We start from the raw sequence: 22,177 nt of genomic DNA, 5'->3' as shown, positions 1-22,177 counted from the left end.
GGTGATTGAGGACGGAGCCAAGGAACTGAATGATATTGTCGTTGGGAGGGACCTCTGTAGCGAAGAAGCTGTTTGTGAGGGTAACAGTTGAAATTGACACCCCTTGAAAACCAATGTCAACCTCCGCTTCGCGTCGGTTGACAACAGTTTTCTCGGGATGTCAATTTTAAATGTTACCCCCCCCCCCAAACAGGCACTATTTATATAATGTGACGAAGACCTGTCTATTTCATTGCTGGCCACTCAGCCATTGTTCTTTGAAATCAAGAATTCGAATTTGTGATATCAAGAAATTATTTTCTGATATTACAAAATAGATTTTTTAATATCAGGAACTATTTGTTGATATCAAGAATTATTTTCTGATATCAAGAATTCGAATTTGTGATATCAAAAAAGTATTTTCTTATATCACAAAATAGATTTTTTGATATCAAGAATTATTTTCTGATATCAAGAATTCGAATTTGTGATATCAAAAAATTATTTTCTTATATCACAAAATAGATTTTTTGATATCAAGAATTATTTTTTGATATCAAGAATTATTTTCTGATATCAATAATTCGAATTATTGATATCAATCATTTATTTTTTTTATATCAGAAAATATCTCAAAAATATTAAAACGGCGTCAAGTCTAAAACATCTATTATAGTATAATGATTTCATATTTATACCGTCTTAATTTCTCAGACTTTCTTCTGCTGTTGAATGTGAATAAAAGATTAATACACATTTTGAGGAGAGAATGAAACTGACAAAGTTAAGCTTTTCGGCAAGAGTTCAGTCTCTGAAGGGGTGTAAATATTCTGACATTGAATGAAGAGTGGATACAAAAGAGAGTTAATAAGACTGTCTTCTATTATTTGAATTCAAAATGTTCTCGAGAGAAGAATTTTTGTGTGGCCCCGGAGGCGGAGGGGGGGGGGGCGTTGGTTGGTTGGTCGTATGACATATATACTTAAGTCAGCCTATAGGACTCAGGTGACCATTGAGGCCAGTGGGCCTCTTGTTTAATTATACAGTAGTTGTTAATATGTCAATAAATGATAGAAATAAAATACTCAAATCATCTACGTTTTCATCACGAAGCCGACAATTGGCCCAGTGTATAAATCAGCGAATTTGGAGTGTTTTAAGAAGCAGTAGTAATAATGAATTTTGAAGAGAATGAATTTTAATATAACATAACCAAAAAACAAAATCAAAAAGGAACATCGTAGCCATGTATGTTTTCGTATCTTTATGCAAAATTAAAAAAAAATGATAAACACGAAGAGTGGGATACGAAAGACGAATAGGGCCACGTACATAAAAAAATATTTTTATCTCGTTATTACGAGAAAAGATCTCGTTATAACGAGTTAATTAACTCGTTATTACGAGAAAAGATTTCGTAATTACGAGTTAATTATCTCGTAAAAACGAGATCTTTTCTCGTAATTACGAGATAATTAACTCTTAATAACGAGATCTTTTCTCGTAATTGATCTTAAGTTTTTTCTCAAATTGAGTAAAAAACACGACTAAGATTTTTTTTTTGTGAAATGCAGAGATTTGATTATATCTTTCTGGGAAAGCATATCAACATCCCAAAAGGGAACTACATGTATGTGCATCGAATGGAATTTTCAACATTGTACAGATTGAGGATGAAACACAGTTGATGATAAGGTGACATATATGACACCTGATCAAAATATTTATTTATAATTATGTGTCCAGTTTGAATAAATTGAAAAAATACATGTACTCAAATCATAGGCGTCGGAACCGCACTTTGGGGGGGGGGGGGGGGGGCTTAGCCCCTCCTTATTTTATTTGCAAAGTTAGACGTAAACATACCAAGTCTAGCCCCCTTTTCAATTTGCTTCAGACGCCACTGCAATTTTTTAGCTATAGACAACGTACATTTTTTTGGGGGGGGGGGGGGGCACTAAGCTTTGAAAATCTTTTTCATTGTGTTAAAAATTTCATAGACAACTTTTTTTACATTCATATTAATATTCCAACCATCACGAAAATATGCATGATAATGAAAGGACTTGTTATATACTAAAACCAAGATAAGTTTCTTTGTATATGTAATGCACTATTATTATTTCATAAAAAGGTTTGTGTTATATATCGACCTAACGACCCGATTTGGGGGGAGGGGGGTACTCTTAAAAAGCAAGTAATAAAAAAATGGCCTGACGGAATTATATTGGTAATGATGTTCTCATACTTAACTTGTACAATGGAGAATAATATAAAATGCCCTGGTGTTCTGAACTTATTACTTGTGTGAATACTCGACGCATTTTTGGAACATACATGTTTGCGAGTCATTGTTCTTTAACCAAGTAGGCCAGACACACTTAGGAGACCCACACTTTATAACCAAATTGTTCAGGAAGTCCCCTTATAATTTAAAATCAATGATAATATGCAAAGCACGAAATTCTTAACAATGGCATCTAAAGATTTTAAATGCGTACTCATAAAATGTATCTAATACACACTTCAACGGGTTCAGAAAAATGAGCTTTTGGGGGCCTTCTTGTCAGATTTGTACATTGTTGTACATTGCTATACAACGGGTGTATTTGCGATACAAGAATCTGAACACATGGAGGATAATGAAGCTAGGCATTTGGCTTTTTCTGATTTCATTGCAAGATGCTATGCCTTTAAAACACGCACAGCTAGAAATTCTCCCCCCCCCTCCTAAAATAAAGTGTGCACATTGAAGGACACAAACAAGGAAACTGGTCACTCCTCTCCCCGCCAAAGAAACGATGGGAGTTTTATCTGGGGAATGAATAAAAATAAGTGTCGATTTTTTTTTTTGAAGATAATTTTTTTTTATAAAAAACAATAATGTTTTGATAAGAAAAATTTGAATAGTACTAGTATTGTTTTTTAAAATTATTTTTGAGTTTCTTTTCTCGAAAATGGCTCAAATAACCAGTCTTTTCATGTGTGATGCGTCAGATGCATTAATATTTCAGTTATCAGAATTTGGAAAGTTTTGAGTAACATAACTACAAGTATACTAGTAGTAGTTGAATTTCGAATCCAATTACTGCTCTCTCTCTCTCTCTCTCTCTCTCTCTCTCTCTCTCTCTCATATTACCATTCTAAAAAGGCTCTTTTATTTAAAAAAAACAACAAACAGATTCAAGATAAATTTAATGATGTTGAACGCGTATTTTATCTATATATAAACTGTTTTTAATTTTAAATATTATTATCCAGAAAATTTTCCGAGGGCGGGGGTCTAAGGGATAATTTGCTTGCCGTTGGGGGATGTCCGAGACTATGAAGTTTAAATTTTCTAGTTCGGACTCCCTCCTTCCTCCAAGTCCGCATGTGATTTTTTTTCAGTGAATAGAGAAATCAGCTGTAATAATGTACTACTGTAATAATGTACTACTGTAATAATGTACTACTGTAATAATGTACTACTAATAATGTACTACTGTAATAATGTACTACTGTAATAATGTACTACTGTAATAATGTACTACTGAATGTTTTTCATTAATGCTCTATTCACTTGCTGATGAAGTTTTCGTATCTTTTTTTTTGACGATGCTTCCATTCGAAGAACAGAAACAGAGTTTTTCATAAATCTATTTTATCTTTCATTCAAGCCTACCACGGACAAACTTAGTTGCGTCTCAGATGTATTTCATGTGGAAAAACTACACACGGAATTTAAGCCCCGCAAAAAAAGCAATCACGAACCAGATCCATGATAATATTATGTACATGTAATTGGTATAAGTATTGTTGTCTCTGTAATTAAACCTCGTACAATGCTAAATAGTACGTAAAGATCGAACGAAAGATTTCAATGGTACACCTGGAGTTTTGGGTATACACTTCCTGCTGTAAACTCATATAAACCAATCGAAATCCCCTGCTATCGGACTCTGTGAAATGGATCGGTGTGTGCTTGTTTACGCTATCTTAGCAGTTCTTCTTGGATTTTGGCCGCATGTCTTAGAGTCGTAAGTTTCTTTAATTACTTGTACTTATTTATCGCCTACGTAAATTCAGTTACCAATATAAATATGTAGGTAATATTTGTGTAAATAGTGGTTAGTTAATAAAGTGGTGCAACTTTACGGGGTATCAGCTTTTATATACAATGTGAAAATAAGAATGATTTTTTTTTCGGGAAAATAAAACATATAAATTCGCATCATTAATTTCATTAATTAAAACTGCACTACTTAGAAGTATAATAGTTTAAATCTTAAAATGGGTGACGAAAATGACTATGACAAGTATAGTAATATTAACAAATTCTGCTGCGGTATTAACACAGAAACTAACTACATATTGACAAAAATGATTACGAAAAGAAATTTTATTATTTATAAATAAACTGATTAAGTGACTGTTTGAAAATCATTGGAACATGAAGAGCATTAATATTAATGTTTGCTTGAAATGTTTTGTAGTTTGTTTATAATCTTAAAGTTTGGGTAATCTACATAATTAATAATTTAAACTTTTATATGTTTAATTTGTTAAGACGCAAAATGATATCGCACGTAAGATATCCTAAATAACATTCATTGTGTATAAAACCATCATGAGGAAAATAATTGTCAATTATAACAATGCTGCTTGATTGATTAGATTTTTTTAAAAAAATTTTCTTTTATGAATATACTTTTGTATATTTACAATTTGTTAAGATTTTCATAGAATGATTCAATATCATCAGGCTTGACGTGTGAAAAAAACTTCCCTTTACAACCCTGAAAGAAAAGGGATGATATTTTGCTGAAAACAAGGGAAACTTTTCTCCAATGGAAGATAGGAAGCTTTTTATACTGAGATAATCAACAATTTAAGTATTTATCATTCACTGTACGTGTAGTAAGAACGCAACAAATTCACGTAATTTGACTAAGAACACCAAAAATATTAGGTTTACTTTAATTTTGTACTGAAGAAAAAAAAAGATTTTCTTGTATACTGTAGATCTGGGCGAACAAAATGCAATGTATTGAACTATACGTAACAACATCGATTCCTCGTGCGTTATCACTAATACACTGGAAAATGGAAATATCTAATTGTATTTTTGCTGTATAGAAAATCAGACCGAGATAGCGGTATGATAAGATATACATCTAATAGACTGGTATTAGCGGGAAATTAAATTATTCTTTGACTTTGTGATGAATTTGCTAGATGCATTAAGCTTGCTAGATCACGTCACTGTCGTGACGATAATATTTCAAAAGGGGCGTTTACTATTATCTATAAATTACCAGGACGTTTCAATGCAATGGAATACAATTGCATAATTTAAAGACAGTTCTTAACTTATGAAATTTGATGGGGAAAACACTCATTGATTCGTAAAGTGCCATCCATTTAAAACGTCATTTATAGTTTCGTTATGGGAGTTTTCCTTTATTTCATAATTTTTACAGCTGCGTCATCACTGGTGTCCCGATTTTGAATGCAACATGACCAGACCTGAGTTTGTAGCAAAGACCCTCCCCAAATGTATATCTATCCTCGTAATTAAAAAATAAAAAAATAAAAAATTGGTGAGACCCCCGGCCCTGGTAAGACCACCTCACCCTCTGGAAATATTGTTGACTTGTAATTTTCAATGGTAATTTTAAAATTCAATCCGATCCAATTTCCTTTGTTGGTAAAACCGCTTAAAATAGAATTTCTCTTTTAATGACAGCGTACCCCATTCACTGAAATCTTGGCATATTTTCGGGCCTGGTTCTGTAACCATCGGGACGGAACATGGGGAACAAATTATCATTATAATAAAAATAACAACATATTTATCAGCAATCAATCGACAAAACTTAAAAAAGCATTTGCCGTTTTTAAATATATGATCATGTAAGTATATTATTGAAAACAAATATTTGCGTTACCAATAATCGTGTTGGTTGTATACAGTTAAATCATGATCATAAGTGTACAAATTTTCCTGTGTTGATTGCATTTGTTGTAGTTTGAAGAAGATATAGAGCGATATATTATCCTATTGGAAGAATCAACTTCATTTATATTTTCAAATTTTTACGGAAAATATTTTGTAAAATGATACAATAACCAAAAATAAAGTCTATTTAGGAGCTTGTTTCATTTAAAGTATTCTGTTATCGAAAGGGTTTCAACAAAACAAAAACAACTAGTCAAAGTCTCTAAAAATAAATATTTATTTTTTAATTATTAAAAATGTTAATAATGACGATACCCTATTAAGAATACCTAGTATGTTAATTTAACCTTTTACTCGTAACAAAAAATTCCTTGATTGCTATCTAATAATCATATTACAGTACGTATCACGACTGTTGTACATGTGGCTAATGACCATTAGGCCATGCCTTGAATAGATAGTTGTCTATGACATTGTGTCTATACCGGTATAAATATGTTTTTGAGAAACACATATTTTTAATAAACAACATCCGGAAAAAAAAAATAAAAGAGGAAATTCCTGCCCTATTCCTACCAAGCGGTTTTCCCGAAACTCTACCTTGACGCTCTCACTCCTAAGACATATAAAGATCATGTTGTGAAGAAAATTTAATTAAGTATTAAAAAAAACAACGTTTTTAAAGAAATAAAAAAATGGAGTTTGACAACAAATATAATAGAACGTAACAATTTTTGGACACAATATTTCCTTGCAAAAAATCTGAATTGCCAATATTTAATAACTTTCTAAACACGTCTTCAATTTGAATTTTGTCCATCACCATGTACTACACAAATTCCAAACTCTATCCTGTCGTGGAAACTATTCCATCGACCAACCTCTATTGGGAGACGATGGTTACTTGCTCTGATTTTCACAATAATATTTCTTAAGTTTCTGAGTAATACACCCATTAAAATAAATATTTATTCAAACACAGCCTTTGTTTTTAAAATTCTTTAAGTGATACCTAATTGAAAAAATACCTTCACAAACCGAAAAATGTGAAATTTTCTCAGACAGTATTTTATTTTGATTCACTTGTCTGAACTCTGTTGCCCTCAATAAGGAAAATAAGAAAACAGTGGTAAATTGTCTGTATTTTATGTTACCTGTTTTATACATAAGGAACCCAACGTGTTCATGCTTTTTGCCCTGATAAACTGCTTCTTAACATGAATTTTCTTACTTCCCCTTCATGTTATTAATGTCTTTTTTTATCCTTATTATAGTAATTGAATTTTAGCTTTTATAATGTATTGAAACTAATTTTTTTTTAATAAATTACGATATCAAATACATGTACATTGTGTATAGCCACCCGATCCTTACAGTTATCATCTTTTCCTAAAAGAAATCTATAAACATTTTTCATCTTTTAGTAGGAGACAACGGAATTCCGTGGTTCCGTACAGACTGACAAGAGACTTTAGTAAAAGAACTCTGTCTCCGTATATAGGCCTTATGCGAAGAGCAAAACTTGATAAAGCGCTGTTAGAAAAAGAATCCGTGACTATAGCAGCTCTTTAATTACAAAGGGTAGACGATCATTAGATTACTCGGTCTGTTTCCCGTATATAATGTTACAGAAACGGTCAGACAGACAAGCAGACATGATTTGAAGTGAATAACTAATGACAGAAAATGAAAATTTAATACCAGACAATAATTCCTAACAAGAGGCTTTGTTGCTATCTTTCAACATTGTCCAAGATTCCACTCAATACCTTCAGAGCATACAAGTTTATAATACTTTGTAATTTGCATGTTCTAAATGTTTAAAAAAAAACATCTATCAGTACTGTTAATGGTAGCACTAGGATATAAAAAGCAAGAAAGCAATAGACATGCAAACATTTCAGTAAAATTGAAGGATTATCACTGGAATTTGAACATAAGACTACGTTATTTCTTTCCCCAACGTCTGTGTGTGACATTGCACTTTATTACTTTATTATTACCCCTTTCTTGGAATAATTACTAGTAAATCGAATATTTTATTTCATTGGTCGAAAACACATTTCCCTATGGAAAGGAGAGTTAAGAAGCAAATGCATCATCTATATCCTATAAAAAAGTTAAAGATATCGTTTTGTCAATTCAAGGAAATAAATGAACCCCTAAAATGTATATGGTACCGTGTGTGACCTATTGGCCTCACCTTGCACTCGTCCATAGGTCGGTTATAGCCTTGCACCGTATCAAGCCCAACCGTCACCAACTTTCTTTAAGTCATTACTTAGCCTCAAGTCTGGGTATTGACCTCAAATCTATGTTCTTTTTCTGGAAGGATTTCAGTTGGTTGAGGACTGCGTTGAGTGATTTGAAAATATTGGTCACAGCGGGGTCAGAAAGTATTGAAGTCTAATGCATTTTTACAGTGTTTTTCTTCTTTTTTTTCGGAAAGAGCATATTAAAAAGATATTAATATGAACATGAAATTTTTATATCCCAGTGACCAATTCCAATGTTATTTACAGTATGCATGGAAATATTCGCCCCCCCATTTTATTTTCGCTCCTTTGCCTTCATAACTGGCAAATTTAAGACTAGACGAATTCTTGGGTTTCAAATTATCTCTTTTAAAATATAACTATGTCTGGGCGACCTGACGAATTCGAGACGGGGCGAAACTGTTTTCAAGAGGAGCGAAAATAACACAGCGCAAAAAATAACCCCGTATATAGATTAAGTGATGCCATATACAACTATTAAAGAAAAGGTGCAGTTCAGCAATTCAATTCTTTCGCATTGACAATAATTTTATAATTGCATTTTCAGGAAAAAATGTACAAAGAAAACCATGTATTATGCAGCACAGCATTACTGCGCCTCGTCGTTTCTATGGTGGTGGTAGGTAGCAAAAATTCCATTGACTTAGTACTTGTATACAATAATCTCATTTTGGTATTTCATAATTTAACAAGCATCTTATTTTGATATTAATATAATGCCAAGTTAAACAAGAAGTGCTTTTTTCCGGCTTGTTGACATTAAATGCGGAAGAAATCATTTCGGGTTTTAACTTTTATTCATTTTTATCTTGTTCTTTTCCGCTTGTAATTAGACGTTTACATAACAGACCCAATTGAGCTTTAATTTTTCTGCAGTACTTCTGCAATTCATGACTAGATAATATAGATAATTCTGTTTAGGAATGTACATTTCTTATTCGTTACTAATAATTGAGCCAATCAAGGTCCGACCATTTTATGATGCTACCCCAAACTTTGATGTATAAATAACAATATAAAGTGTATTTAGTGTATTTGAGATCTGTCACGGGGAACCTTTTGGCTGACCAGTTCAGCTCTTAATTCAAAAGATACCAAAATAAAACAATTTTTTACCCTTAACTACGTATTCCTTGTTAACATTTGAATAGGAAACACACTGTTGTTTACCTATGTTGTTGTTGTTTTTATCAATTTTAATGCATTAATTTCTAAACTATTAATTTCGAGTTCACATTAAAAATATTTCAAGAGTAATTTAATACTAAGTATTTGAACCTCGTCGATCATTTCATCAGTTTCAAAAAGAAGTCCTGCATGTCTTAAAACTCTCTAACCTGTTTTCTCCTGTGGTTCCTTGCACTGCATGATCATAAAGGGCATTGCAATAAATCATAAGAGAAACCGTTTGTATCAGACCATTTAGTGCATTCCTCCACTCCATGAGTGCCATTTTAGAACTTATAACTGTATACACACATGTTACAGTACCTCGAGTGGATACAGACGTATATCAGTTTACGATATCTCGCTCGTCTGCTGCCCCGGCTACATTGGCTCTAACTGCGAGACCCGTAAGAATTGAACGATGCTTTTTGAATCTTATATTTCTTTGACAAGTAGATCAATATGTACAATATTTAATTGGAATTTCTTCTTCCAGCGATATGTAACCCTCCGTGTGCCAATGGGGGAAACTGTGTTGCTCCGAACCAATGTTCCTGTCCTTCTATAGTTGGAGGAAATAATTGCCAAGAACGTATGTTGCATTTAGTGTTGTTTTCGGCGCGTGTCATATGTACCAAATCAAACATACCGGACATTCATAAAATTTAAAACATAATATTTTAAACCAACCATGACAATCCTCCATCTGTTATGGCAAAAAGGATTAGAAATCAAGCAACGGTGACTTTTTGATTCTTGTTATTAATTTATTTGATTGTCTGCATAACCTGAACTACCTCTCAAATCTCAAGAAATAATCTTAAAACACTCATATTCATCATTTGTCTTGCTGAAACGTCTAGAACCTATTTAGTTGTATATTGATATTTTAGCGGTCACGTGTTCGCATTTACAACCTTGTTTCCCCGGGACATGTAACGGTAGCTCTTGCATTTGTGATGAAGGTTTCAGTGGAGCATCCTGTCTTCAAAGTAAGTATGTGATACAATCTATAAAAAAATACATACATAGAAATTAGAGCAATTCTCACAAACGATGAATTGTTTCCTTTTAGTGGAAAGTCCGCAAACGGCAACGTTATCAAGATTTAACGCCACGCTAAAGAACGTAAAGAGATCAGAAAATCGTCAGCTGTACCAATACAACGCCGACGCTTTCTCTAGCTTTGAATTACTGTGGGTGGACCGGAAGAGTTACAACTACTTCCTGATTGATTTCGAGGCAATCTACAATCCCAACATTCCCTACCCGCCGTCTTACATCAACGGCTCAGCTTTTGGAATCCTATCAGCGCACGGCCGTGTTATTCTCTCAAAAATCGGTCGAGGAGGAAGTATGGACTTAACTATCTACAGTTAATTGTTCATTTAAAAAGACTGAATTCAGTTTTGTTTTAAATATATATTTATATCGATTTTTATGTTTAATTCAATGGAACTATCAAAAAAAAAAAAAAATACAGGAAGAGAGATTAACCACAAATACGTACAAGCTTTGTATTTTTGTCCATATATAACGGATTTTTGTTTTAAAAGAAGTCGTAAGTCAGACAATGTATTACATGTATATCTATTTTTGATTTCTGGATAATTTAAGTTTCTTACACTGATTTCCAGGTGGAACCACTGACGTCAGTCTGAACACGTCCCTCCCCTGCCCCGGGTCCTACAATGACACGTCACCGTCCACTGAGGTGTACAGGTGCCACATTTCTTATGACCAATTCGACAGAACCTTGGAGGACGGGGATAAGTATGTCACTGTTGATACAACAACAACCCCCCCCCCCCCAAAAAAAAAAAAACAACAAAAAAGCAAGTTAAAAACCGAAATGAAAATCATTCTGAAAAAACTTCAATTCTTTTTTTTAAAAATCAAAATGTATACACTGAGTACACACTCCTTTTTTACATAGATGCATAGATGCCTGGAAATTTCATTTCTTATGATAAATTTTAATTTTTAGTTTAACTATTGAAGCCGTTGTTGAAACCGGCGGTTACAGGGATCTCTGGCACAATGGTCATTTCTACACGCGGGAGAGTTTCAATCGGTCCATTGCCAAGACGCATATAAATTTCATGTTTGACTTCACTAAGCCTAAACACTGTTCTTACACCAACAACTGCTCCACAACAGATGGTGTTCCTTTGAAAATCCCACTTGATGCATCCAAGGTATAATAGTGTGGAAGAATAATAGAGAAAAGTAAAGCCCGCCAGACAACATGTTCTGTATAATGACAGACAATTGTTGATTTGGGCGGTTTTCCGTATAGCGTTTTTCGATGTTTGGGCTTCTTTATACTAGGATATTAACGATGGTCAAGGCCTGGCGAACAGGGCCTAACTATTATTAAAATTGCTTAAGCTTTGATATAGATGTAAATGTACAGTAATAAAATAAAAAGTACGGATCAGTAATTTTTTTCCATTTCATTTAAAGGATCCTTTCACCTTTGGCGTTGATGATTGGAGTGACATACCTTCTGGAATAGAGAAATATTTTCTTGAATTCCATAAACTGAGGAAAAGACTCCATACTCATACCCTGACAGAGGAAGCTCCGAGGAACCCGTTCTATCGAGAGGAGAGAAACGAGTCTAGTCTTCCGTTCCCCGAGTTTACTCCGCCAGATTCGGGCATTTACTCTGTAATTCTACAAGTCACGGATAAAGCAAATAATTCAGAATTTGCCAGGCAGATCGTCATATATGACCCAAACTCTACTATCACAACAACTGAAGAAAACAACTTCCATGTATCCAGCGCGGAGAAAGAGAGCAATTACAACTGGCAATCTCAATGCTCTTCCGTGCAAGTGACGTGGGTAGATTACTTTGAGAATTCGTTTCACATCGACAACCATTTCTTGCTCCCTGTAGAGGATTTTCCAATTCAGTTTCGAGGCGGCAACGTGGAGGATTTAAAAGACGAAATCGTGAAGAAAGTTAAGACTTTTTATGATGACCATGATGGAAAGAGAACCACCTCTGCCGTAAATCACGTGAATGGAATAACAGAATTTGAGTTCTACTATACTTACATATCGTATTCAAAGTCAACTGGAAATGAAACACAGAATGAAACAAGCACTAATGGAATCAGGATTTCGACTGAAACTCCTTACACAACGATGGCATCAACTGAAATTGCTACAAACATTGATAATTTTACTAAAAGTTTAAATAATACTGAAACGGATAGTAACAGTAGTACTGTCGCTTTGACTTCCGTTACCGTAGCAACAACTGGTGCCGTGATTACAGGTTCCCCCTGCTTGCCTACTCCAAACATGGACAACCCAGAAAACCAATGGATAAGGATTCAGAACATCTCGGGTGGTACACATACTATTGTACATCATTGGGAAGATGGTGACAGTATTAACATTTCAGTCCGTGCTCGCGATATTGTAAACAACACCAAGGTTGCTTCCAGACTTGTAAGCTTTGACTCATCGCCCCCGTACTCAAGTGAAGCGGTATTCTCGAAAAATACAGGCAACAGAACATTCGAATTTTCCAGCAGGTTCAACCTTTTTCTCTTATGTACAAATACTGAAACTTATTGAGCATAGCTTTTCTGATATATTTTTTGCGCAATAAACAGCTTTGATCGGAAATATTTCTTAATGAAAATAAGTAAATGCTGCTAAATTATATTCCTCATTGTAAGCAGTTCTAAATACAGATTTCAATAACACAGTAATACCATGCTTAATTTATTATATTTATATAAGCAAACACAAAACTTTTATTTGTTGATTGACTAGTGTACGAACAAGAGCATCAGACAAGCACAGTGGTGTCCGACAAGTACAATGGCGACTAATAAACACACTAGCGAGTGGACAGATACACGAGGAAGGGTACTTCATCAACGACCCAATTCAGGTTACAGCTATTATAAATACATAAACTTGTTAACGATAAAGTATAGTGATTACTGGACAGTTGTCTCTGTTTTGCAGGCTGCTGACTGCATAGACTCTGAGAAATGCTACTGCATCCCCATGGGTGACTGCTTTAACATAGACATGGAGTTTGACTTTAACAACTGTTGGCTGGCCATTGACAAACCTCTATTGTCCAATGCGTCTTTTATTTTGGAACTCGAGGCATTCAATCAAGCCATGTTATCTTCCAATGTAACACGTTATAAGGTACATGTTACATGTCTTGATCTATCCGTTTCTTCTACTTATTTAGCAACTTTCACATGAACAAAATGATTTCACAAACTGAAATTCTTAATATTTTGCAAAGTTATGCCAATTATGATTGTCTATATTTCTAGCTGAACCATCTTACGTCATTTGATGGAATTGACGACAGTAAGTGAAATACCTATCATTCTTCATATTTAAGATAAGCGATTTATAATATCTGACATTATCAATTATGTGCAAGGCATTTATAAAATGCAGGAACTAACCAGAAATCAACAGAATTGTGTATTACTAGTAATAATGATTCATCAAATAACGTGGTGTCATCAATATTCGTTGAATACCAATTTTCGTGGATTTTGTTTTCAAGTTTAACCATGAATTTAAATGTTCATTGAAGTTCATTTTCTACTTCCAGTTTGTATTGATAGGGTCATTGGCCAGGAATTTACGTATCCTTGAAACTGTGATTTTCACTTTATCCACGAAAATTGATATCCTTGAATATTAATGAAATCACAATAATTCTTATCGACTTCGATTCACAAATCAAGACAGTACAATGCATTGTGAAATCAGCCTATTTCTGAAATATTTTTGATAGAGATGGATTATCGTACTGTGGTTTCATTAGTATTTAAGCATATCAATTTTCGTTGATAAAGTCAAAATCACAGTTTTAAGGATACGCGTAATTTTGTGGCCAACGACCATATCAATACAAATTGTTAGTAGAAATTGCAGTTCAATAAACACTTAATTTTATGAATAAAATTAACAACGAACTCAACGAAAATTGGTAATCAATGAATATTGATGAAACCACAGTACATATCTTAGCGATGTTGCACTCTTGCAACTCTTGCAACTTTATATCATAAATTGTTGAGTTTGATTTCCATTGTAACCCACATCTGCAATTATTACCAGATTGAAAGTCCATACCACTGAGCGGTAACAGTATGCTTTAATTGGCTTGTACAGGTTCAGGGATCACAAATTTGAAGAGCGAAGATTTAGGGATCGGGATCAAGCTTACGTGGGACACCGTCCCGTCCTGTTACAGGGTCTCCTACATTTCAATATTCCTGTATACCGACTGCGATAAATCCAAGCCCCCAAAGGAAATCACCCTCCCTACAGATAGAAACGAGTTAGAAATAACAAATCTGGAATCCGGAAAAGAATTCTGTATCGAAGTCATTTCAAATAGTTCGGGAATCGCAAGTCCCATTGTGAGCAAATTGACCTTTAAAACGGCAGCTTACATCCCTATAGCTATGATTGCAGCTGTCAGCGCAGGTACAAATATAACACCAAACGTTTAGTAAAATAAATGATATAAATATGGTTTATATGTACATATATCAAGAGCAAATTAAAGTATGTTGAACAATTTTAAACCTAAACATTAAAACACTTCATGATTATTCAACACAAACAAAAGCACAAAAGAAAACTATTTTTATTTTATAAACGTGTTTCTTTATATCCTGTAGAAAAATGAAATATCATTACACCCATTTATTAGTATCTTAGAATGTGTTGTGTCTTTCAGTGATCGCCATTTTACTAGGAATTATTGTTATCTTCGTCATCCTCTGGAGAAACGGACACGTGAAGCCGGAAACAAAGCGGAGACTGACCATGTACCTCAAGAGACCGGTCACCTTGATGCAGGGTTTGAGAAGGGTAGGTACAAAGTATGCGTGCATGCAGTTGCGCTTGTTTGAGACAGAGACAGAGGTAGAGAGAGAGAGATTTTTTTGGGGGTGTATGATGTAAATGACCTACCACGTTCTGTATGTCTATCAATAGAAACAAAACATTGATATAAATTATTATTAATGTTAAGATTTATTAATTCACGTTATGTATATAAGACGTCAATTCGTAGCAATGGTTTACTTAAACAAACTGTGATGCAGTGTCGTCGATAAACAATTGTTTAGTAGCATAGATTGGTCAGGTGGATCATTTTGTGGTCAGTTAGGCTTCCATAAAAAAGTTTCTGCAGTAGGAAAATTACTACAGTCTAAAAAATGATATGCAATATATATATATATATATATAACTTTTTTCATACAAAACTGATTGTTTTTGCAGTAAAACCATGTTGATCTGAATTTTTGTTTTATTTAACAGCAAACAGGGTTTTACAGTGGTCGGTTCCAAGACGAGGACATCTACGACTTTGGTAAAACGGTGTTCTCTGAAAACGAAGGATGGTTGTATGGATTTGACGATATTGACCTGAAGGGAAAGTTAAAATCCGGAGACTTTGCCGATATCTACCTAGCGAAGATTTGCAAAAAGGATATGGCGGTGGCAAAAATTCTCAAAGGTTCATAAAATGCCGTATTCTGTTTATCATTGATTTTGCATGAATTTGGTTTCGTTCAGCCTTTTCTTAAGATATTGCTCATTCAGAAATTTAATTCTCTAAATGCTTTTTAATAACATGTTGGAAAAAGTAATTTTCTTCATTTGTTTAATATAGAGAGATTAGATTACATACATGTGCAATTACCTGGTCCATACAAAACTGTTGTAGCGTGCGACAAGTTCTATTCGAGTAGTATTTCTCCAGTGAATATTAAGTAATTTCTCGTATATATATTTATCTTTTGATGAAATAACGTAGCAATGCACTGGCGGAAAATGGCACTCTGCGAAAACTGGTCCCAAGCCTGTTAAGTGCATAGTAATTCTATATTTCATAATTATATTTTCGTTGCAACTAGATTTTGTCGATTTTGTTTTCCGATTACGAGCAATCATTAATTAATCCCCCAAATATATTCTATAAAATCTTCAAAGGGTGGTTTACTTATTTTATCGATGACGTCACAATAACTTGTCTTGTTTCACAGAGGACCACACTGAGGAGGATCGTCTGGTCCTACAGGCAAAGATAAGCTTCTTCGCTACAGAGGTCCCGCCCCACGACAATATCATTCAGTTTCTCGGCTCCGTCCTCAATCACCCACTATGTAAGCATTAACTAGATTCATATCCCTAAAAACTAAAACTGAAAGTTTTTAAATGCTTATTGTTTAAATCAAATAAAAAGTAACTTGGTTTTTTGCTAAAAGGAAGGGGTTTTCTTTGATAAAACCTGATTTTTAAACCTTTTTTCTACAGTTGGTCCCTATATGTTACTGGAGTACTGTGAGCTGGGACCGATGAGAGATTGGCTGATTGAACACAGAAATAAAGTGAACGATGAACTGATAACGGAGTTATGTAAACTGGTCCAAGGAATAGCAAGAGGAATGGAGTGTTTGGCGACCAAAGGGGTAAGAACAAACTGCTTATCGATGTTGAGGCTTTTTCATTATAGTAAAATTTTCTTTTGGAGGTTATCAAAACGTATTTAGACCCATGTTTGCATAAAATTAATTATATTTATATAGTTTTCAGCAATTGTACGATTTAATATTAAAATAGTATTCATGAAACATAGTGCTTTGGACTAAAGGTTACAAATTTGAATCTTTTGTTATCATAGACAAAGACAATGGGACATATGAATGCAAAATGCTTCATATAATATTGATTGCTTAACCTAGATTGTTCATAAACGACTTGCTACAAGAAATGTTTTTCTGACCTCACGCCTAGTTCCAAAAATAGCAGGGTTTGGACCGACACCGGAAGAAGGAAAGAACGAGGTAGACAAGAAGGGTGGCAAGGTAAGCAAAATAAAACTTAATGTAATTCACCGTCTTTTTAAAGCTTTCCTTCCTTGGTTTGTACGTTCCCAAGTGCAAATGTAAATTTTTAGAATCGAAAACCTATGAAGTGGCTCGCTCCGGAATGTTACGAATTTATGCAGAACTGTACCACAATGAGTGATGTGTGGGCCTTCGGTGTCGTTATATGGGAGACATTTAGCACTGGTAAGTGCTGTTTAAAAACAATTTTTACAAAACAAATTTATAAATCTTGTCACAGTTAATAAAAGCTTCCTTCCTTAATTATTCCTAGGACAGAACCCATATCCAGGAATTGATGCAAAAATCGTTCCAATGAAAGTAAAGAGCGGGTATAGAATGAGAGTACCAGAATTTTGTCCAGAAACGTAAGTGTATGAATGGGTAAATTCTTTTAATCGTTTAAAGTAAATTTCAGATATCTATATAATTGTTATTTCCTGATTGACAGTCATGGATCAATAATGGAAAAATGCTGGGCAACCAAACCTAAGGATCGACCGACGTTCACCAACATTGTAACACTGCTGGACAGCTATTACGATGCACGGTACCCGTGCGACTATGAGATTGCGGACACCGTATAGTTATTGATAAAATCCAACATTTGACTCCTCCTTAATAAGTGTTTATGGACGATATTTTTTTTGGCTTGGCTATTGACTTCAGGATGAAATATTGCTTGTTTTATTTATAACACAATATTTTTTTTTATCAAATTCACATTTTGTCAAAATATCAAACCATTTGTATTTACATGTATTTTAAACATTTGCTTTAGCACATATTTTCATGTATTGTCAAGATTGATCCAATAGTGAGGGGAAAAAAGTGTCCCAATGACAACTTCTTAAAGAGTATTATTTGTTGATGCGAAGAAAACAAATGCCATATTTTATGAAACTAAGCTTTATTAATTTTTTTTTATTATTGCAAATTAATGATAATAATAGTATCATATATATGTTTTTTTTTTAATTTTAGTATACATGTACTAACATTTATATTTTTTCACTTTTCGTCGAATACATAAAATAAACCTTTTTTCTGTTTCTGGGACGAAATCCCAAATCATTGTAAATCAGTGTTCCACATACTGCAGTTTCAATTGTCGATTCCGATTTTCGATTTTGATTTACAGATAAATGAATGTACATTTTGTTTACGAATATACTCTTTGAACACTCAAAAACTATGCAGGGATTCTATTGTTGTGTATTTTGTAGCTTTCAACTGTTCCTTCGTTACTATTATTTACCATTTACTCTCTTATCAAACATACCAGATACAATAATATTGTAAACAAAAATTACGTTATAAAGCATATCAATGAAGTTATACAATCTTGTATTTATTTTCATAGAAATAAGCGTTTTAAACAATTTTTTTTTTCAGCTAATAGGGTATCAACCAAAGATTGCAAAAAGAAAACTTGTTTAAGTAGAAGTTTGCATTGATAAATTAGTTGTTCGTCCATTTGTTTTTCTTTTTAAAAATCCGTCGATTGAAAACAAATACTTTTTAAAAAAAATCATTTTTAGCATAATATTGTTGTTCTAGATTGAAATTAAAACAGATGACTATACGTTCAGACTATTGTGAACTACTTTTTCCTCTCCATTTTAGTGTCCAATACCTATAACTATGGCAGGATTTTTGCCATGTTCTATTCTTAATACCACACACTCATAGTCCTAGGATTCCCCTATGGCAGCTCCACTAGCTAAAGAGACAGACACCCCCATAGCGTGGGTGATGTAATTTTTTGTAGTTTTAAGATGAAAGGAAAAAGAGGAGAAAAAACACATTACGGCTAGGCATCCAGGAGATTTATCTCGAACATAAAATGTAAAAGCTTCAATGGCAAGATTGTGATATATTTTGTATCAAATTTCAAAAATATCAACAGGATTACATAATAAGTGTCTTGTTACATAACATGATTTATCATAAAAAATTATCTTATACATTATGAAAAAAACACTTGCAAAGACAGACAAAAGCGAGATAATAGTAATATTATTTAAATAACGATTTAATCCTGTTTAATTTCAATATAATCCAAGCCTGGATTATCGTAATAACATGGATACACTGCGTCCTGATAGCTGTCAAGCAGTGTTACGATGTGGGTAAATGTTGGTCGATCCTCAGACTTTATTGCCAAACATCTTCCCATTAGTGATCCATGACTTTAAAATCAATATTGATATTATATTTTTTCAATCAGGGACCAAACGGCAAAATTCAAAGTAATTCATTCTTACCTTTCATACACTATAAACTTACGGTTCTGAACAAAATTCTGGCACGCTCATTCTATACCCGTCCTTTACTTTCATTGGAACGATTTTTGCATCAATTCCAGGATATGGGTTCTGTCCTTTAGATAATTGCGTTAAAGTTTGTCAATATAAGATAAGTGTTTTATCTTCATACCAACCAGTACTGAATGTTTCCCATATAACGACACCAAAAGCCCACACGTCACTCATTGAGGTACAGTTTTGTTTAGACTCGAAGCATTCTGGAGCCAGCCATTTCGTAGGTTTTCTATTCTGGAAGTTGTTAGAGAACATACTAACCACAGTAGCAACAGGGAACAAGTATTGATGCTATGTTTATAAATTTTTCAACACTGCTTACCTTGCCAGTTCTCTTGTTCACCTCACTCTCCTGGTCCAAATCCTGCTTTTTTCGAACTAGGTGCGATGTCAGAAGAACATTTCTTGTGCCAAGTCTTTTATGTACAATCTAGGTACAGCCATTATCACAACAAAATTAATTATAAAGTATAATGATCTACAAAACGATTTCACATAACCAGATCCTAAATGTCTTTGACAAAATAGGAAGTCTTAAGTCATACGCTCATGGTTGCAAAACAGAAAATTGTTTTAAGACATCTGAAGTCATGCAAATACCTAGATACTGCAATGTTAATGAAAGTTTACTTCTCTTTGCTCTATAAGCTGAGCTTTTTTGCGAGTTCATTAATTATCCTCAAGTTCTTTTGTCGGAATGGGTGAGTGTATTGGCTATTATAAAGATCTTACACACATTAATGTCCACCAGAACCTCGATAAATTCATGAAATTCAAGGCATTAACGGAATCATTCATAGAAACAACAGAAAGATAAATATGTTTCTCACCCCTTTGTTTGCCAGACAATCCATTCCTTTCGATATGCCTTGAATTAATTTACAGAACTTCGTGATGAGATCATCGTTTACTTTTTATCTGTATTCAACCAGCCAATCTCTCATCTGCCCAAGCTCACAGTACTCTAGTAACATATAGGGACCAACTGTAGAACACAAGGTTTATAAAAGATGGCCCTTCCTTTTAGAAAAAAAACAAATTTTTATTTGATTTAAACAATACTAGTATGCATTTCTACAATTTTAATTTTAGTTTATAGGTATCTAATAAATACTTACACAGTGGGTGATTGAGGACGGAGCCAAGGAACTGAATGATATTGTCGTGGGGAGGGACCTCTGTAGCGAAGAAGCTGTTTGTGAGGGTAACAGTTGAAATTGACACCCCTTGAAAACCAATGTCAACCTCCGCTTCGCGTCGGTTGACAACAGTTTTCTCGGGATGTCAATTTTAAATGTTACCCTCCCAAACAGGCACTATTTATATATTGTTATACTTTTATGTTAAATACTGAAATCTGATTGGTTAAGACGCAGTTAATAATAGAAGGAATTGTTTGTTTACCTATCAAAACAACTGGTATCAGACCAAAGTTGGGATGCTGAGAAACAGCTCGTTACTACTATAGGCAGCTCTGTCATGTGCTTAAAGACAAAGGACACCAGTCAAATAGAACCTTGCACACATGAAGAGGCAGATACACGAATGATGCTTCATGTTAAGGATGCAGTTGCAGAAGGGCACGAGTGTGTCATGATTCGGACGGTTGATACCGATGTTGTGGTTATAGCCATATCTTGTTTTAAGAAAATTGAACAGATAAAAGAATTGTGGATTGCCTTCGGAGTTGGAAAAATTTTTAGGTACCTGTCAGTCCACAATATTGCCAATGCTCTTGGACCCCCGAAGTCACATGGCCTTTTATTTTTCCATGCATTCACGGGCTGTGATCAGGTATCATCATTTGGAAACAAGGGTAAAAAAAGAGCATGGGATACATGGACAAGCTATAGACCAGTAATGGAAACCTTTGACAGTTTAAGCGATAAGAGTCTGTCGCCAACAGCCGTTGTGGATCACATGGAAGAAATACAACGTTTTGTTGTGCTCATGTACGATAAAGCAAGTGAGTGTGTAACAGTCAATGGCGCAAGAATGGACCTATTTGCTAGAAAAGGAAGGGCAATTGATAATATTCCTCCTACAGAAGCAGCACTGCTTCAACACACAAAGCGAGCCTGTTATATGGCTAGCCAGGTCTGGGACAGATGTCTTGAACCTACCTCTACAACAGTAGATCCAGGAACATGGGGCTGGAAAAGGAATGAAACAAATATGTGGATTCCATTTTGGACAGTACTACCTGAAGCATCAGCATCATGCAATGAGCTAATTAAATGTGGATGCAAGCCTCAGATTGGATGTAGAGGGAGATGCCGATGTATTAAAGCTAATTTGACCTGCACTGCTCTTTGTAAATGTGGCGGAGAATGTGACAGAGACTAATTTTTGAACATTCTCAACATTAAAACTTTCTTGAAATATCTTTAGCATTTGTGTCTCTTTTATCTAAAAGAAAAAGACCGGGTAATTTTCATTTTTAATGAAATAATTATTTAATCAAAAAAAGGGTTACTATTTTGGGCAAAATTTTGGCAAAAATATCATAAAAAGCATCACGTTTTACTTAACTTTATTTAATCTGCAATTACATGAAATGGTAAACCTTCCTTAATGATT

General features: G+C 34.0%; 1 protein-coding gene and 1 long non-coding RNA gene across 5 annotated transcripts; one reads left to right on the top strand and one right to left on the bottom strand.

The window, feature by feature from the left end:
• The first annotated feature begins 3,854 nt into the window (after positions 1 to 3,854).
• LOC117684137 (uncharacterized) lies at positions 3,855 to 18,607 on the top strand. 4 transcript variants are annotated; one of them, XM_066066447.1, is made up of 21 exons: positions 3,856 to 4,001; positions 8,747 to 8,818; positions 9,688 to 9,773; positions 9,863 to 9,958; positions 10,260 to 10,358; positions 10,442 to 10,720; positions 11,004 to 11,139; positions 11,354 to 11,564; positions 11,833 to 12,917; positions 13,162 to 13,282; positions 13,360 to 13,551; positions 13,686 to 13,722; positions 14,542 to 14,859; positions 15,116 to 15,249; positions 15,703 to 15,901; positions 16,431 to 16,550; positions 16,702 to 16,856; positions 17,130 to 17,252; positions 17,345 to 17,459; positions 17,548 to 17,641; positions 17,725 to 18,607. In XM_066066447.1, exons 1-21 carry the CDS (start codon positions 3,931 to 3,933, stop codon positions 17,858 to 17,860), a joined length of 3,879 nt encoding a protein of 1,292 aa, XP_065922519.1. In that variant the 5' UTR covers positions 3,856 to 3,930; the 3' UTR covers positions 17,861 to 18,607. The 4 variants fall into 4 exon arrangements, 3 of the variants coding, with proteins under 3 accessions (XP_065922521.1, XP_065922519.1, XP_065922520.1); XM_066066448.1 differs by lacking the exon at positions 9,688 to 9,773 and having other exon boundaries at positions 3,859 to 4,001; XR_010707713.1 differs by lacking the exons at positions 17,548 to 17,641; positions 17,725 to 18,607 and having other exon boundaries at positions 3,855 to 4,001; positions 17,182 to 17,252.
• Positions 18,608 to 18,688: 81 nt separating this feature from the next.
• Positions 18,689 to 20,608, bottom strand: LOC136270070 (uncharacterized). The gene is made up of 3 exons (XR_010707714.1): positions 20,428 to 20,608; positions 19,920 to 20,027; positions 18,689 to 19,831 (listed from the first exon to the last, which is right to left on the bottom strand). It is a non-coding gene; the product is annotated as an uncharacterized lncRNA (long non-coding RNA).
• Positions 20,609 to 22,177: the final 1,569 nt, after the last annotated feature.

This window comes from Magallana gigas, chromosome 7, assembly GCF_963853765.1.
Source record: "Magallana gigas chromosome 7, xbMagGiga1.1, whole genome shotgun sequence".
Lineage (NCBI taxonomy): Eukaryota > Metazoa > Mollusca > Bivalvia > Ostreida > Ostreidae > Magallana > Magallana gigas.
The sequence above is the reverse complement of the archived record's forward strand: the minus strand, read 5'-3'. Positions and strand labels throughout refer to the sequence as shown.